Source organism: Lipotes vexillifer, unplaced genomic scaffold (genome assembly GCF_000442215.2).
Source record: "Lipotes vexillifer unplaced genomic scaffold, Lipotes_vexillifer_v1.1 scaffold250, whole genome shotgun sequence".
Taxonomy (NCBI): domain Eukaryota; kingdom Metazoa; phylum Chordata; class Mammalia; order Artiodactyla; family Lipotidae; genus Lipotes; species Lipotes vexillifer.
In genome coordinates this window covers 1,613,600-1,631,506 of record NW_006785198.1, presented here as the reverse complement: position 1 = coordinate 1,631,506, position 17,907 = coordinate 1,613,600, and the positions used below count along the sequence as shown (strand labels likewise).

At 35.9% G+C, this 17,907-nt stretch overlaps 1 protein-coding gene and 1 pseudogene across 1 annotated transcript in view; one reads left to right on the top strand and one right to left on the bottom strand.

Annotated features, from left to right (window-relative positions):
- COL24A1 (collagen type XXIV alpha 1 chain) overlaps nt 1-17,907 on the top strand; it is a 382,692-nt gene that overhangs the window by 256,930 nt on the left and 107,855 nt on the right. The window contains exons 33-37 of the mRNA XM_007457245.1: nt 937-990; nt 5,501-5,554; nt 5,964-6,017; nt 7,337-7,390; nt 7,547-7,654. Of these exons, the coding sequence (XP_007457307.1) occupies nt 937-990; nt 5,501-5,554; nt 5,964-6,017; nt 7,337-7,390; nt 7,547-7,654 (324 nt within the window). The remainder of the gene's footprint in view (nt 1-936; nt 991-5,500; nt 5,555-5,963; nt 6,018-7,336; nt 7,391-7,546; nt 7,655-17,907) is intronic.
- On the bottom strand, nt 9,580-11,608 carry LOC103077194 (proteasome subunit alpha type-3 pseudogene; annotated as a pseudogene).

The window sequence follows — 17,907 nt, the reverse complement described above, 5'->3', positions numbered from 1 at the left end:
ATTAACACATTTTTTTTAAAATGTGTTCACAAATTGTGATGGAGTACAAACTCATAGAATTTTAACTATCTTGTTATATTCTGAATCTTAAAAAAAACACCTTCTTTATACTGTCTTTCCAGAAAGACCAAAAAATTCAAACAGCTTCTTTAGATGGCTGGGCAAATAGCATTAAATTTTAGTTTCTAAATAAGTGTTAATCTATCTAGAGTAATTCTAGACAGTTAAATGGGTTCACACACTAAGATCCTTTAGGTTTAGCAATTTAATGTTCAGGCCATAAGCTAATTATTCAGTGTTTGTTTACTTATAATTACACTATTCAGTATTACAGGGGAAAAGATCTCCGTAAAGGTCCCACGTACATTTTATTGCACCTTAGTGATTACCCCATGTAAACATTGTTACATTTATTCATATGAAACAGAGGAATTGTTCAACTGGACTCACTACTATGATAAAGTATGACATTAAGCAAACTCAAACATATTTTTATTTCATTGGAAACCATATATTTGCTTCTTTAAAAATGCTGTTTTGTTTGTCATATGTTTTTCAGGAATATTAAGTGGATCTATAATTGTCCTACCCATTAAATAAGATAACTCTGAAAGCCCTTAGCGCTCTATTTCATAATTATTAGATGCTTGATAAATGTTTATTGAATGAATGAGTGAATTAGGGAATGAAAGAATGAAAGGCACCATCCTTTCTTTCCTTTCCTTTCCTTTTCTTTTGAATCCAAAGAAAGCTTAATATTAGTAACAAAAAAAAGATGAATCAACTAAAGATTTAATTTTGTTTATACAGAGAGTAAAATAATACATTGATAAATGTATTATGTGTTATATTACATATGATATAATTATATGCATATGTTAATTGAAATATAGAGTACATTTTAATTCTCACATCCTAAATTTTGTTTTAATATAGGGACCACGAGGACTGCAAGGTGATGCTGGACCTCCTGGAGAAACGGGTGCTGAGGTAATTTTTCTTGGGACTCTTTCTTGTTAGTTCATCAATACTCAATACTTTTTGTAAGACTCCTCTTAAGGTTAAGTTGATATCTTAGGTATATATATTTTGAAGAATAATTTTATAGTGTTTTCTTTCATATTCAGGAAATAAAACCTAAAATTCTATTAGAACCAGGGATGACTGTTGTATGAACCTAATTTTATGCATATAAAATTCCCTTAACAGTTCATTTAAATGACAGAACAAAAAGTGAATAAAACTTTCCCTTCACTGATTTAGAGTTAACTTTGATAACCCTTCACTCCATTATAGAAGAATATTGAAAAGTGACTCTTCTTCAAGATATATTTTAGAATAATAAACCATACTTGTTATAATTATAAAATCCAATTACTTCATTTCTTTTGTTTGCTAACTTTAGCGCTAAAAAATTAGGCATAAATTCTCTCCTCCCTTGGCTTCTGTGAAACTGCTCCCTCTTGATTCTGCTTTTTACCTTCTGATTAGCCTCAGTCTTGATGGGAAACTGTCCTTCCTCTTCCTCAGCTTACAATCATATTATCACATAGACTTTAATTACCAGTATTATTCTGATAGCTCTAGCTTGATAGCTCTAACTCATGCCTCACTCCTTGGGGCTCCAGTTATTGATTTCCTGTTGTCTTTTATGTATGCACCTAGGTATCCCACAAACATCTCAAATTCAAAATATCTAAACCAAACCCATCGCTTTCCCACTGTTATTCCTCTTTTTATTCTCATCTCACTGAAAGATATCCCTTATGCCCAGTAACCCCAAACTGAGAGTCATCCTAGACTTCCCTTCCTTCAATCAGCTCTTTTCCCTTTGAATAAGCTCCCACTAATGTCTCACCTCCATCCTTTCCTTTCCGTCCCCATTGCCGGTGCTCCAGTTCTCTGCTCTAATTCCATGTCTCCTCCAACTGCCATTATTCCTTAGCTACTTGTGGCCAGTTTACCTTTGTCGTATCATTCTTGTCCTTGAAATTTTTCAATGGTCTCATAGCCTTTAATAAAATGCCAATTTCTTAACATGATAATGTTCTGCATTGTCTAATGTCTGCAGACCTTTTCAACCACATTCCAATAGAACTTTTCTCCTTCTCTAATTCCACGATTATGCCATGCTTTCTTGCTGTGTACTGTGTATCCACTGGGAGTCCAAGGGTGGCTGAGATATGGTCCCTGACTCCGTTAGCCATTTATAATCTATTCCAGGAGATAATCATGTAAAAGATCATTATACTTCTGTTAGACCCAATGATGGAGACATTCACGTGGCATTATAAGAGTACAGCAATGGGTATGTAACCTTACCTGGATAAGGGGAAAAAGAGGACTTGTCTGTGTTGAGGCAGGGGGAGGGTAATGAGTTTTAAGGAATGAGTATGAGTTAGCCGTATGAAAAGAGGGAATAAGGATATGGCGATTCCAGAAAAAGGGGTAGTATGAGTAGGAACATGCAAACATGAGACAGTGTGGATTCTTTGATGCTTAAAGTCAAAACAAGGAGTGATGATAGATGAAATTACAGAGAAATGGTTAGATCAAACGAAAAATCTTATATACTCTGTTAAGAAGATTGAATTTTTCATCTCACGGGCTACAGTAAGTCATTGTGAGGTAGGCACAGGGCAGTGATAAAGTCAGATTTGTATTTTTGGAAGATTATTTTAGCAGTCTCAAGGAAGATGTATTTGAGAAGACAAGAGTGCAGACATATATACCTTCTAAAAAGCTGTTGCATTCAACTAGTTAAGAAACAATGGAGGTGCAAACTAAAGTAGTCAGCATAAGTAAGAAGGGGATGGGGCTGCCCTGGTGACGCAGTGGTTGAGAGTCCGCCTGCCGATGCAGGGGACGCGGGTTCGTGCCCCGGTCCGGGAAGATCCCACATGCCGTGGGGCGGCTGGGCCCATGAGCCATGGCCGCTGAGCCTGCGCATCCGGAGCCTGTGCTCCGCAACGGGGGAGGCCACAACAGCGAGAGGCCCGTGTACCGCAAAAAAAAAAAAAAAAAAAAAAAAAAAAAAAAGAAGTGGATGTATTTGAGAAATGTTTGTTACATAAATTCTGGAGAACCTGCATATTTGTGGGATATGGAAAGTAAATGGGAAAGAGAAGTCAAAAATTATTTCCAGATTTCAACAGGATGGATGGCAATATCCTTTCCTGAGACAAGAAAAGAAGAATGTTAGTCATAATCTGATTCAAAAGCCAATGCTGAAAACCTATACTATGCCACATCCATCCTCTGAGTCTAAAAAAAAGCAGAGGAATGTCATACCTCATAACTTGAAAAAAAAATTTTTTTAACAGGGTAGGAGACAAGAATCTGTCATGATAAGGAGTAGGGGTTGAGCATATTTTCTATTGAGGAAAATATGCTGGTTTAGAATAGTGGTTGAGGATAATGGAAGAGGGAAATGACTAAAGACATGTAAAAGCAGATATACCTTATTAAAAGTAAAACTGAAGTAGGAGACTTTGAATTTGTATTATATTAATAATAATGTTGTTAATACTAGGTAACAACTTCAGAGAACTTTCTATGTTCCTAGCAGTATTTATGTACTTTACCTGATTAATGAATTCTCACAATACCCCATGAGGTAATGCAATTACCCTCATTCTACAGATTGAGGAAACTAAGCCATGAAATGGTTAAGCAACTTGTTCAAGAGCAATAGCTGTGCAATAGTAGTGCAATAGCAATAGTAGTGGTAGAGCCCGCATTTAAATTTAGGCAGTCTCTCTCTGCAACCCATTCTCTTAGTCACTATGCCTCTCAATATGTAATGAAGCCACTTTGCACAAGAGTGTAATTTTTCCATTGATGTTCAACTGGGAATGGAAATGGAGAAGGCAATTTAAAGTGCTGATCCAAGACTGGCATAAGGAAAGAGGTACCACAGAGATTAGAAGATCAACTATTGGATTTAGCCTAAGAATAAAAGAAGCCAAGAGGAGCTGACAGATTGGGTGAAATGGGAGTAGACGAGGCCTAGGGGATTAAAAGCAATTTTGATGTGGAGGAAGTCCTGAGAGAGTTGGAATTCTCTCTTGAGAGATAATTTTAACCTTAGGTTAGGATACTAAATTCTATCATTTCTGAGGCAGAGCAGAAACTCAGGCAGTCTCACTTCATAGTCCTTCCTCTTAAGTACTGTAATACACTGCCTCTTATAACAGTAAAGTCACAAAGGTAACCAACAGAAAATTTTAAATAATATAACTATTTAAAAATTGGTGAAATGATGGTAAAATGGAGGGGGTTTTAAGGGAACTAAACTTTTAGCAAGGTAATACATCAAGAATTAGAGGTAGATTTCTTGGTTATAGAAATAACCATTAGGAGAACTAAAAACAAATTGTTTTATAAAGTAGTTGCCTCTGAGGAATGGGGCTGGGGCTTTTCATTATAAGTCCATCTGTACTATTATGCCTGTATAGCTTTTATTTTGGAAGAAGCAAAGAGAGTCTGGATTGTGGAAGCTGAGTCAAAATGGAAAATTGAACTTCTCATCTAAAATACTGTAACAACATAAGAGATATTTTAATCTCTAATAATTATTAGAAAGGTTATCACCCATGGATCAGAACTATTGAGGAATCCCTGGAAGACAGAAAGCAAACAGGAAACATCTGGTCAAGATAGTATCAGAGGTTAATGGCTTTAAACTACCCCTCTACTCTGAAAACATGGGGATTATAGAATGCATATGTATGTATTTATAATTGTGTGTGTATAAGTACACATACATACATACACACACATAGAGTAAGAGAAGAGAGTGAGGAAGCAGAGAAGGGAGAGGCAGGCAGAGTATTCTCAACAACAAGATAAATGTCTCCAAGAGAAAAAATAAACAAAACAATACAGCAGCAATTATAGGAGCTCGAAGCTTATAAATAGCCAGAGGTTGCAAGAAGTTATATGTTTTCAAGATAAAAGCTTCAACCAAAATCCTCCCAACTGGACCCACCCATGAAAGGGGCATGGGAAAAAAATGCCTTATATATGTATATATATAATTCATATCTTCTTTGTGTGATATATTTTATAAAACCAATAAAGAAAATGGAATATTTTTCAAGAAGTGTATTCCAAGAGGGATCAACATAAATAGATGGGAAGAATAAAAAGTGAAAAACACAGAGAATAGTAAGGGTCTGAGGGTAGAAAATTAGAAGAGGAAATGGGAAGTAGTTTGTCTTGACCAAAGATGAAAGGACGAGAGGAAGGATTAGAAGAAACTGGTCTAAGCAGTCCTGATTTCTGGTGATGTTGTTTTAGCATTTGAACTGTTAAACGGTCCCAGAAATTATCTGGTCTTACGCCATGATGTTTATAAAGGAGCAGCAAAAATCCTTTCCTGGACATAGATATCCCATCCTTGGGCTGAAAATTACTTCCATGTTCTTATGAGGTTGTTATTGCCTTTATGTTGGTGAAGGAATGTGTACAAACAATGTGTCAAATCATTCTATTCTAGGGACCTTCAGGTATTGAGGGAGAATCTGGTCTGCAAGGAGAGCCAGGTGCAAAGGTAACCTTCCTAAATAGTAAAGGAGGTCTCTAAACTTTCACCATTGACTCCCCGATGTTTGCAATATTTTGGCAAACAGCCACCATCTTGGAAGCAGGTAAAGGACAGCAGATAAAAGTGGAAAGTGTTCTCAAATGAGTCAGAATAAAATATTACTGAGAAAAAAATATTATTTGTCTCTCTATATATGCAGATAAGTATGTGTGTGTATATCTATACACACACATATATATATACGGTTATATATGGGAGGGAATACTAATGAAAAAGCAAACTATTATAAATAAATTAATCTGAAGAAAAGGAAAAAATATGTTTTAGAACCCCTGTCTTCATGATATACCCTCCATAACTATTAGACATGCAGTTTTAGTAGAAAAGAGTTTAATCTTTCCCTTTGTTTCTTCAGGGAGATGTTGGACCTGCAGGCAGTGTTGGAGTGACTGGGGAGCCAGGGTTACGGGTACGTGCCTACTAGAAACCATTTTAATGCACTGGCCCTCCTATTTTAGAGACTCAAGACTCAGCCTAAAGACTTCAAAGACTGTATAATAAACTTTTCTGGTGCATATAGAAAATGTTTGTCTTTATTTCATAATTTCAAAAGCTGCATGCTAAACCCTGTTCACATTGTAATTTAGTAGCATTGAGAGTCCTAACCACACACATCCTTTTTCTCAGAATCAGATGTACTCAGCAGAATCCTTGCCAAATGTGTGGAGTCACTGTGATTGTCACTAATGTTAGCATGAAGAAGAAATTCACAAATACTAGTGATCAACTCTCATGCTATTTCCAGACCTAACAAGACAGACAGACATTGAAATCTAATTTGTGTTTAGAAAAACAGCAACAAAAAACTAGAGTTATGCAAAGTTAACAAGATTCAAAGAAATAATTGTAGATTTTTGTAGACAAAAACAATTGTAGATAATTGTGATGAGATAGCTTACAGAAGTTATTCTAATATAGACAGTGGTTAATTTAAGCTGTGGTAAGTTTTTTTCCAAGATAACAGGGACCAAGAGACATTTGTTTACTAAAAGGTAAAGTTGGGAGATGTATTTTGCATTCGATTTCTTTCTTGTTCATTTTCCCTTTTTTTTCAGGGGGGTGGGAAGTATGAGGCCAGGGTAATGGAAGTGTCAGCAGTTGGAGCAATGAGCAACTGTGAAGACGCACTGATTAATTTACTTTTAAATAGTTCAGGTGGCAAGAGAGACAGTACTTCTTTAATAGCTTCATAAATTGTGGCTCTACATTTCTACAAGTTCTGTGTCTAGAAGACAACTTCCAAATATACCAGGGCCTTGATAGTCGCCTCTTCTCTGTAAGGGAGAAAATACAGACCTTAAAAATCTGGTGCACTGATTTTAACTGAATTAAGTTGTATTAATCCATGTAAATTAAGAAAAGCAAGATACTCTAATTTTATGAAATTCAGTCTTTACAGTCTTTGAACTAAGAAACATAGGTATAGCTGTCTAAATACCCAAAGCTACCAAATGAATACATATTACCTTTAATCATCCAAAAGTTATTAATATTCTGAGACCATCTTGTGTTTGAATTTACAGTGCTATGACTCTTTAAATCATCTTCAGAGTTATTCCAGGCAAATTAAATCATGTTCATTATACTTTCAAATACTCCTTATAAATAAAGTAGAAGTAGGAATGAATGTATATAAACCTGCTACTGCTATAGATACCAGGGGCAAAAAATAAATTTAGATAAATGATTTAGCGAAATAATAAATCTTACATTTCTGCTACCAAATAGGGTGAACCAGGAGGTGCTGGAGAGGAAGGTCTCCAGGGTAAAGATGGAATAAAGGTAAATTGTACTTTTAACGCTATGATTAAGGTAGATGTTTATGAGAGATCTTTCAAATATTAAACGCAATTTTTTATGTGCCAACAAAATTCTCTTATTGCGTGGCATAATTATTTTACTACTTTTCCTTTCTCAAAAATTTTTACTGTGTTACAGGGGAACCCAGGAAGAAGGGGACTTCCTGGAGAGGATGGAGAAAAAGGAGAGACAGGCTTACCAGGAACCACAGGGCCCCTGGGTGGACCAGGTGTAATGGGTCCTCCAGTGAGTACTGCTGGGTTCAATACTCAGTGAACTCAGTCCTCTACACACACACACACACACACACACACACACACACACACACACAAGTGTGAGCCATACACACACATTCTTGTCCCCCTTATATGTCCATTTGGTATTTGAAGGTGTGGAACTATGGCTTGAGTAAAGAACAAACCAGGGACTGGTTATCAGCCTTCCTAACATCCAAGGAAAAAGGATATTTTTCCCATGTGTCACACATGCTATTGAACTTCTTCATTTTTTTTCTCACTTTATTGCGACGTAATTGACATGTATTATATAAGTTACATAAGTTTACAGTGCATGACCTGTTGATTTGTTATGCATAAATATTGCTAAATGATTTACCATAATCAGCTTAGTTAGCACATCTATCACCTCACACAGTTACCTTTTTGTGTGTGTGGTGAGAATTTTTAAGAGTTACTGTCTTAGCATCTTTCAAGTACACAGTACAGTGTTGTTAACTATAGTCACCATGCTGTGCATTAGATCTCCAGAACTTATTCATCTTATAACTGGAAATTTGTACCCTTTGACCACCTTCACCTATTCTCCCCATCTCTTCACCCCTGGCAACACCAAACAACTCTGTTTCTATGAGTTCTTATGAGTTTCTTTAGGTAATACATATTCATGAGATCATAGAGTATTTGTCTTTCTCTGACTTATTTCACAAGCATAATGCTTTCAAGGTCTATCCATGTTGTTTCAAATGGCAGAATTTCCTTCTGTTTATGACTGAATAATATTACATTGTATACATAGAGAACATATATATATATGTGTGTATATGATCACATTTTTTCAAATATTAGTTGACCTTATATGCATGGGTTTATTTCTGGGCTCTTGATTCTGTTCTTTTGGTCTATATGTCTGTTTTAATGCTGGTACCATACTGTTTTGGTTAATATAGTTTTGTATTGATAAAGTCTGAAATTAGGAAGTGTGATGCCTCCAGCCTTGTTCTTCTTTCTCAAGATTGTTTTAGCTATTCGGTGTCTTTTATGGTTCCATGAAAATTTTAGAATTGCTTTTTTCTATTTTGATAAAAACAAAACTGCCTGGAATCTTGATAGGGATTATAGTGAATCTATAGATTGCTTTGGATAGTATGGACATTTTAACAATATGTGAAAATGAGACTTTTTCCATTTATTTGTATTTTCTTCAGTTCCTTTCATCAGTGTCTTCTGGTTTTCAGTGTATAGATATTTTACCTCTTGGGTTATATTTATTCTAAGTATTTTATTGTTTTTGATGCTATTGTAAATGGGATTATTTTCTTTATTTCTTTTTCAGATAATTTGTTGTTAGTGTGTGGAAATATGACTGGGTTTTTGTAGGTTGATTTTGTGTCCTGCAATTTTATTGAAATCATTTATTAATGCTAACAGTTTTGTGGTACAGTCTTCAGAGTTTTCTGTATATTAAGATGTCACCTGCAAATAGACATGGTTTTACTTCTGTTTTACTTCTTCCTTTCTAACTTGGATGCCTTTTATTTCTCTTTCTTGCCCAATTGCTCAAGCTTGGACTTCCAGTCACACTTGCCATGTTCCTGATCTTGGAGGAAAAGCTTTTTTTGAGTATGATGTTAGCTGTGGGTTTTTCATATGTGGCTTTTATTATGTTGAGGTACATTCCTTCTATACCCAATTTGTTGAGACTTTTTTTCATGAAAGGTTGTTGAATTTTTTCCAGGCCTTGTCTGCATCTATTCAGATGATCGTATGTTTTTTTTCTTTAATTCTGGGAATGTGGTACATCACATTGACTGATTTGCAGATTTTTGAGTCATCTTTGCATACCTGGAATAAATCCCACTTGATCATGGTGTATGGTCCTTTTAATATGCTTATTGAATTCAGTTTGCTAGTATTTTGAGAATTTTTGCATCTCTATTTGTCAGAGATACTGGCTGGCCTGAATTTTTTTTTTCTTGTAGTATCCTTATCTGGCTTGGCATCAGAGTAATGCTTGCCTTGTAAAATGTCTTTGGGTGTATTCCTTCTTCAAAATTTTGGGAAAATTTGAGAAAGTTTAGCATTAATTCTTCTTTAAATGTTTGATATGGTTCAGCATTGAAACCATTTGGTCCTGGGCTTTTCTTTGTTGAGAGGTTTTTCACTACTGATTCAATCTCCTTATTCATTGGTCTTTATAGATTTTCTATTTCTTCATGATTCAGTCTCGGTAGGTAGTATCTTTCTATTTCTCCATTTCTTCTAGGTTTTCAATTTGCTGGCAAATAATTGTATGTAGTAGTCTCTTATGATCCTTTTTCTTTCTGTGGTATCCTTTATGTCTCCTCTTTCATTTCTAACTTTGAGTCCTCTCTCTCGGTGAGTTTGGCTAAAGGTTTGTCAATTTTGTTTATCATTTTTTTTTCTGACAGTTCAGGTAACATTTCTTTTTCATATTGTAAGTCCATAAGCTTTATTTTTTTAACATCTTTATTGGCGTATAATTGCTTTACAATGGTGTGTTAGTTTCTGCCGTATAACAAAGTGAATCAGCTATACGTATACATATATCCCGATATCTCCTCCCTCTTCCATCTCCCTCCCACCCTCCCTATCCTACCCCTCTAGGTGGTCACAAAGCACCAAGCTGACCTCCCTGTGCTATGTGGCTGCTTCCACTGGCTATCTGTTTTACATTTGGTAGTGTATATATGTCCATGCCACTCTCTCACTTCGTCGCAGCTTACCCTTCCCCCTCCCCATGTCCTCAAGTCCATTCTCTACATCTGCATCTTTATTCCCGTCCTGCCCCTAGGTTCTTCAGAACCATTTTTTTTTAGATTCCATATATATGTGTTAGCATATGGTATTTGTTTCTCTCTTTCTGACTTACTTCACTCTGTATGACAGACTCTACGTCCATCCACCTCACTTCAAATAACTCAATTTCGTTTCTTTTAATGGCTGAGTAATATTCCATTGTATATATGTGCCACATCTTCTTTATCCATTCATCTGTCGATGGACACTTAGGTTGCTTCCATGTCCTGGCTATTGTAAATACAGCTGCAAAAATAGTTCTAAAAGGGAAGTTTATAGTGATAAATTCCACTTTAGAAAAAGGGAAAGACCTCAAATAAGTAACCTAACTTTACTCTTCAAGGAAGTGGAAAAAGAAGAACAAAATAAGGCTAAAGTTAGCAAGAAGGAAGTGATAAAGATTAGAGCAGGAATAAGTGAAATAGAGGATAGGAAAACAATAGAAAAAATTAGTAAGAGTTGGTTTTTAAAAATGATAAACAGTGGAAGTTGTGCACCATCATTCACACTGTAAGACTATAACATGAAACTGTAGCCAAAAGGTCTAACAGCGCTGTAGAGTGTATAGGCATGTACATACATGGCCACTCTGTCTGCAAGATGCTTTAGTGGAATGTTATATCCAAAGTTAGATCTAAAGTTAGATCTTCTCTTGCAATGTCTGCTAAAGAACGAGCATCTGCCAACAAACCTACTACCGCCATTCCAACATGCCGATCAACATTAAAAAGTCGTTTGTGGGCTTCCCTGGTGGTGCAGTGGTTGAGAGCCTGCCTGCCGATGCAGGGGACGCGGGTTCGTGCCCCGGTCCAGTAAGATCCCACATGCCGTGGAGCGGCTGCGACCGTGAGCCATGGCCGCTGAGCCTGCGCGTCCGGAGCCTGTGCTCTGCAACGGGAGAGGCGTACCACTAAAAAAAAAAAAAAAAAAAAAAAAAAAAAAAAAGTCGTTTGTTAGCCCCTTCTTCATAAAATTTAGAAAGGACTAATTTTTCTACCCCAAAGACAACGCCATCTTTACATCTGATTCCAATAGCTGTACTACTGTTTTCCACAGACTTCATAGCATACTCAACTTGAAAAACTCTCCCATCAGGAGAGAAGGTAGAGGCTGACAGGTCATGCCTAGTGCCGATTGAGCTCATCGTGCTAAAACCACTGGGACACCTAGGGCTTCAGGGTCTGAGAAATATTTTTTAATTTCCATGTATTAGTGAGTTTTACAACTTTTCTCTCCTGTTGTTGATTTCTCGTTTCATACCATTGTGGCTGGAAAGATACTTGATATAATTTATATCTAACTGTATTTATAGAGACTTGTATTGTGGACTTACATATGATCTATCTACAGAAATGTTCCATGTGAACATCTTTACATTTTTGGAGAAGAACGTGTATTCTGCTACTGTTGGATGGAATGTTCTTTATATGTCCATTACGTCTATTTGGCCTGTAGGGTTGTTCAAATCTTCTGTTTCCTTATTAATTTTCTGTCTGGAAGATGTAGCCATTTTAGAGAGTAGGATATTAAAGTCCCCAAACAAGATAGTATTGCTGCTCATTGCTCCTTTTATTTCTGTTAGTATTTACTTTATATATTTAGATACTCCAAAGTTTGGCACATAAGTATTTATAATTATTATATATTATCAATTAATTGACCCATTTATCATTATTAATGACCTTCCTTGTCTCTTGTGACTGTTTTCAGCTTAAAATCTATTTTATCTGATATAAGTATAGCTATCCCTGCTTTCTTTTGGTTACCATTTGCTTGAAATATCTTTCCTCATCCCTTCCCACTCAGTCTTTGTATGTCCTTAAAGCTTAAGTGAGTCTCTTGTAGGCAGCATAAAGCTGGGTCTCTTTTTTTAAATCCTTTCAGCCATTCTGTCTTTTGATTGGATAAGTTAATCCATTTACAATTAAAGTAATTACTGATAAGTAAGGACTTCCTATTGCCATTGTGCTCATTGTTTGCTGATTCTTTTACAGACTACTTCATTGCTTCCTCACTTGCCCTTTTCCTTTGTGATTTTTGGACTTTTGTAGCAGTGTGCCTTGAATCCTTTATCATAATCTTGTGTCTCTACTACATGTTTTTCCTTTGTGGCTCACATAAAATACATTACAATTCTAACATCATAGTTTAAGCAGATAAAACTTAACTTTGATGTCATACAGAAACTTTATGTGTTTACTCCTTTCTCCCCCCTCACATTTTAGGTTATTGATGTTACAGTTTAATCTTTTTGTATTCTTTATCCAATAACAAGTCATTGTAGTTATGGTTATTTTTGTTGTTTTTGTTTATGTTTTTGTTTTCTAAAATAATGGGTTCATTGAGATGTAATTCACATATACCATAAAATTCACGTTTAAAGTGTACAATTTAGTGGTTTATAGTACATTCACAAAGTTGTGCAATCGTTATGACTATCTAATTCCAGAACATTTTCATTGTGCCAAAAACAAACCCTGTACCCACTACCAATCATTCCCCATTCTCCCCTTCCCCTACCCTCTGGCAACCACTAATTTACTCTCTGTCTCTGTAGATTTTCCTATTCTGGACTATGTTTAACTTCTTGAAGTGTAAAAAAGACTTCTTTCTTTCTTTCTTTTTTTATTACAACCCACCCCCCGCTGCTTTCCCCGCTTGGTGTCCATACATATGTTCTCTACATCTGTGTCTCAATATCTGCCCTGCAAACTGGCTCACCTGTACCATTTTTCTAGGTTGCACATATATGCGTTAATATACAATATTTATTTTTCTCCTTCTGATTTACTTCACTCTGTATGACAGTCTCTAGATCCATCCACGTCTCTACACATGACCCAATTTCGTTCCTTTTTATGGCTGAGTAATATTCCATTGTATATATGTACCACATCTTTATCCATTCATCTGTCGATGGGCATTCAGGTTGCTTCCATGACCTGGCTATTGTAAATAGTGCTGCAATGAACATTGGGGTGCATGTGCCTTTTATTTTTTTAATTTAATTGAATTTATTTTTTTATACAGGTTATTATTAGTCATCCATTTTATACACATCAGTGTATACATGTCAATCCCAATTTCCCAATTCATCACACCACAACCCCCCACCCCTGCCAATTATTGCATGTGTCTTTTTGAATTATGGTTTTCCCAGGGTATACGTCCAGTAGTAAGATTGCTGGGTCATATGGTAGTCTATTTTTAGTTCTTTAAGGAACCTCCATACTGTTCTCCATAGTGGCTGTATCAATTTACATTCCCACCAACAGTGCAAGAGGGTTCCCTTTTCCCCACACCCTCTCCAGTATTTGTTGTTTGTAGATTTTCTGATGATGCCCATTCTAACTGGTGTGAGGTGATACCTCATTGTAGTTTTCATCTGCATTTCTCTAATAATTAGTGGTGCTGAGCAGCTCTTCATGTGCTTCTTGGCCATCTGTATATCTTCTTTGGAGAAATGTCTATTTATGTCTGCTGCCCATTTTTGGATTGGGTTGTTTGTTTTTTTAATATTGAGCAGCTAGAGCTATTTATATATTTTGGAAATTAATCCTCTGTTGATTCGTTTGCAAATATTTTCTCCCATTTTGAGGGTTGTCTTTTCATCTCGTTTATGGTTTCCTTTGCTGTGCAAAAGATTGTAAGTTTCATTAGGTCCCATTTGTTTATTTTTGTTTTTATTTCCATTACTCTAGGAGGTGGATCAAAAAAGATCTTGCTGTGATTTATCTCAAAGAGTGTTCTTCCTATGTTTTCCTCTAAGAGTTTAAAGGTGTCCGGTCTTATATTTAGGTCTCTAATCAATTTTGAGTTTATTTTTGTGTATGGTGTTAGGGAGTGTTCTAATTTTACTTTTTTACATATAGCTGTCCAGTTTTCCCAGCACCACTTGTTGAAGAGACTGTCTTTTCTCCATTGTATATCCTTGCCTCCTTTGTCATAGATTAGTTGACCATAGGTGCGTGGGTTTATCTCTGGGCTTTCTATCTTATTCCATTGATCTATATTTCTTTTTTTGTGCCAGTACCATATTGTCTTGATTACTGTAGCTCTGTAGTGTAGTCTGAGATCAGGGAGTCTGATTTTTCCAGCTCCCTTTTTTTCCCTCAAGACTGCTTTAGCTATGTGGGGTCTCCATACAAATTTTAAGATTGTTTGTTCTAGTTCCGTAAAAAATGCCATTGGTAATTTAATAGGGATTGCATTAAATCTGTAGATTGCTTTGGGTAGTATAGTCATTTTCACAATATTGATTCTTCCAATCCAAGAACATGGTATATCTCTCCATCTGTTGGTATCATCTTTAATTTCTTTCATCAGTGTCATAGTTTTCTGCATACAGGTCTTTTGTCTACCTAGGTAAGTTTATTCCTAGGTATTTTATTCTTTTTGTTGCAGTGGTAAATGGGAGTGTTTCCTTAATTTCTCTTTCAGATTTTTCATCATTAGTGTATAGGAATGCAAGAGATTTCTGTGCATTAATTTTATATCCTGCAACTTTACCAAATTCATTGATTAGCTCTAGTAGTTTTCTTGTGGTGTCTTTAGGATTCTCTCTATATAGTATCATGTCATCTGAAAAGAGTGACAGTTTTACTTCTTCTTTTCCAATTTGTAACCATTTTATTTCTTTTTCTTCTCTGATTGCCGTGGCTAGGACTTCCAAAACTATGTTGAACAATAGGGGTGAGAGTGGGCATCCTTGTCTTGTTCCTGGTCTTAGAGGAAATGCTTTCAGTTTTTCACCATTGAGAATGATGTTTGCTATGAGTTTGTCATATATGGCCTTTATTATGTTGAGCTAGATCCCCTCTATACCCACTTTCTGGAGAGTTTTTATCATAAATGGGTGTTGAATTTTGTCAAAAGCTTTTTCTGCATCTACTGAGATGATCATATGGTTTTTATTCTTCAGTTTGTTAATATGGTGTATCACATTGATTGATTTGCATATATTGAAGAATCCTTGCATGCCTGGGATAAACCCCCCTTGATCATGGTGTATGATCCTTTCAATGTGTTGTTGGATTCTGTTTGCTAGTATTTTGTTGAGGATTTTTGCATCTATATTCATCAGTGATATTGTTGTGTAATTTTCTTTTTTTGTAGTATCTTTGTCTGGTTTTGGTATCAGGGTGATGCTGGCTTCATAGAATGAGTTTGGGAGTGTTCCTTCCTCTGCAAATTTTTGGAAGAGTTTGAGAAGGATGGGTGTTAGCTCTTCTCTAAACGTTTGATAGAATTCACCTGTGAAGCCATCTGGTCCTGGACTTTTGTTTGTTGGAAGATTCTTAATCACAGTTTCAATTTCATTACTTGTGATTGGTCTGTTCATATTTTCTATTTCTTCCTGGCTCAGTCTTGGAAGGTTATATCCTTCTAAGAATTTGTCCATATCTTCCAGGTTGTCTATTTAATTGGCAGAGTGTTGCTTGTAGTAGTCTCTTAGGATGCTTTGTATTTCTGCGGTGTCTGTTTTAACTTCTCCTTTTTCATTTCAGTTTTATTGATTTGAGTCCTCTCCCTCTTTTTCTTCATGAGTCTGGCTAATGGTTTATCAATTTTGTTTATCTTCTCAAAGAACCAGGTTTTAGTTCTATTGATCTTTGCTTTTGTTTTCTTTGTTTCTATTTTATTTATTTCTGTTCTTATCTTTATGATTTCTTTCCTTCTGCTAACTTTGGGTTTTGTTTGTTCTTATTTCTCTAGTTACTTTACAAGTAAGGTTAGATTGTTTGAGATTTTTCTTGTTTCTTGAGGTAGGCTTGTATAGCTATAAACTTCCCTCTTAGAACTGCTTTTGCCACATCCCAGAGGTTTTGGATCGTCATGTTTTCATTGTCATTTGTCTCTAGATATTTTTTGATTTCATCTTTGATTTCTTCAGTTATCTCTTGGTTTAGTAATATATTGTTTCATCTCCATGTGTTTGTGTTTTTTATGTTTTTTTCCCCTGTAATTGATTTCTATTCTCATAGCCTTGTGGTCAGAAAAGATGCTTGATATGATTTCAGTTTTCTTAAATTTACTGAGGCTTGATTTGTGACCCAAGATGTGATCTATCCTGGAGAATGTTCTGTGCACACTTGAGAAGAAAGTGTAATCTGCTGTTTTTGGATGGAATGTCTTATAAATATCAATTAAATCTCTCTGGTCTGTTGTGTCATTTAACACTTGTGTTTCCTTATTAATTTTCTGTTTGTATGATCTGTCTATTGGTTTGAGTGAGGTGTTAAAGCCCCCCACTATTATTGTGTTATTGTCCATTTCCTCTTTTAGAGCTGTTAGCAGTTGCCTTATATATTGAGGTGCTCTTATACTGGGTGCATATATATTTATAATTGTTATATCTTCTTCTTGGATTGATCCCTTGATCATTATGTAGTGTCCTTCCTTGTCTCTTGTAACATTTTAAAGTCTATTTTAACTGATATGAGTATTGCTACTCCAGCTTTCTTTTGATTTCCATTTGCATGGAATACCTTTTTCCATCCCTTCCCTTTCAGTCTGTATGTGTCCCTAGGTCTGAACTGGGTCTCTTATAGACAGCGTATATATAGATCTTGTTTTTGTATCCATTCAGCAAGCCTGTGTCTTTTGGTTGGAGCATTTAATCCATTCACGTTTAAGGTAATTATCCCTATGTTTGTTCCTGTTACCATTTTCTTAATTGTTTTGGGTTTGTTTCTGTAGGTTCTTTTCTTCTCTTGTGTTTCCCACTTAGAGAAGTTCCTTTAGCATTTGTTGTAGAGCTGGTTTGGTGGTGCTGAATTCTGTTAGCCTTTGCCTGTCTGTAAAGCTTTTGATTTCTCCATCGAATCTGAATGAGATCCTTGCTGTGCAGAGTAATCTTGGTTGTAGGTTCTTCCCTTTCATCACTTTAAGTGTATCATGCCACTCCCTTCTGGCTTGTAGAGTTTCTGCTGAGAAATCAGCTGTTAACCTTATGGGAGTTCCCTTGTATGTTATTTGTCGTTTTCCCCTTGCTGCTTTCAATAATTTTTCTTTGTCTTTAATTTTTGCCAATTTGATTACTGTGTGTCTCAGCATGTTTCTCCTTGGGTTTATCCTGTATGGGATTCTCTGTGCTTCCTAGACTTGGGTGGCTATTTCCTTTCCCATGTTAGGGAAGTTTTCGACTATAATCTCTTCAAATATTTTCTCGGGTCCTTTCTCTCTCTCTTCTCCATCTGGGACCCGTATAATGCAAATATTGTTGCATTTAATGTTGTCCCAGAGGCCTCTTAGGCTGTCTTCATTTCTTTTCATTGTTTTTTCTTTATTCTGTTCCACAGCAGTGAATTCCACCATTCTGTCTTCCAGGTCACTTATCCGTTCTTCTGCCTCAGTTATTCTGCTATTGATTCCTTCTAGTGTATTCTTCACTTCAGTTATTGTATTGTTCATCTCTGTTTGTTTGTTCTTTAATTCTTCTAG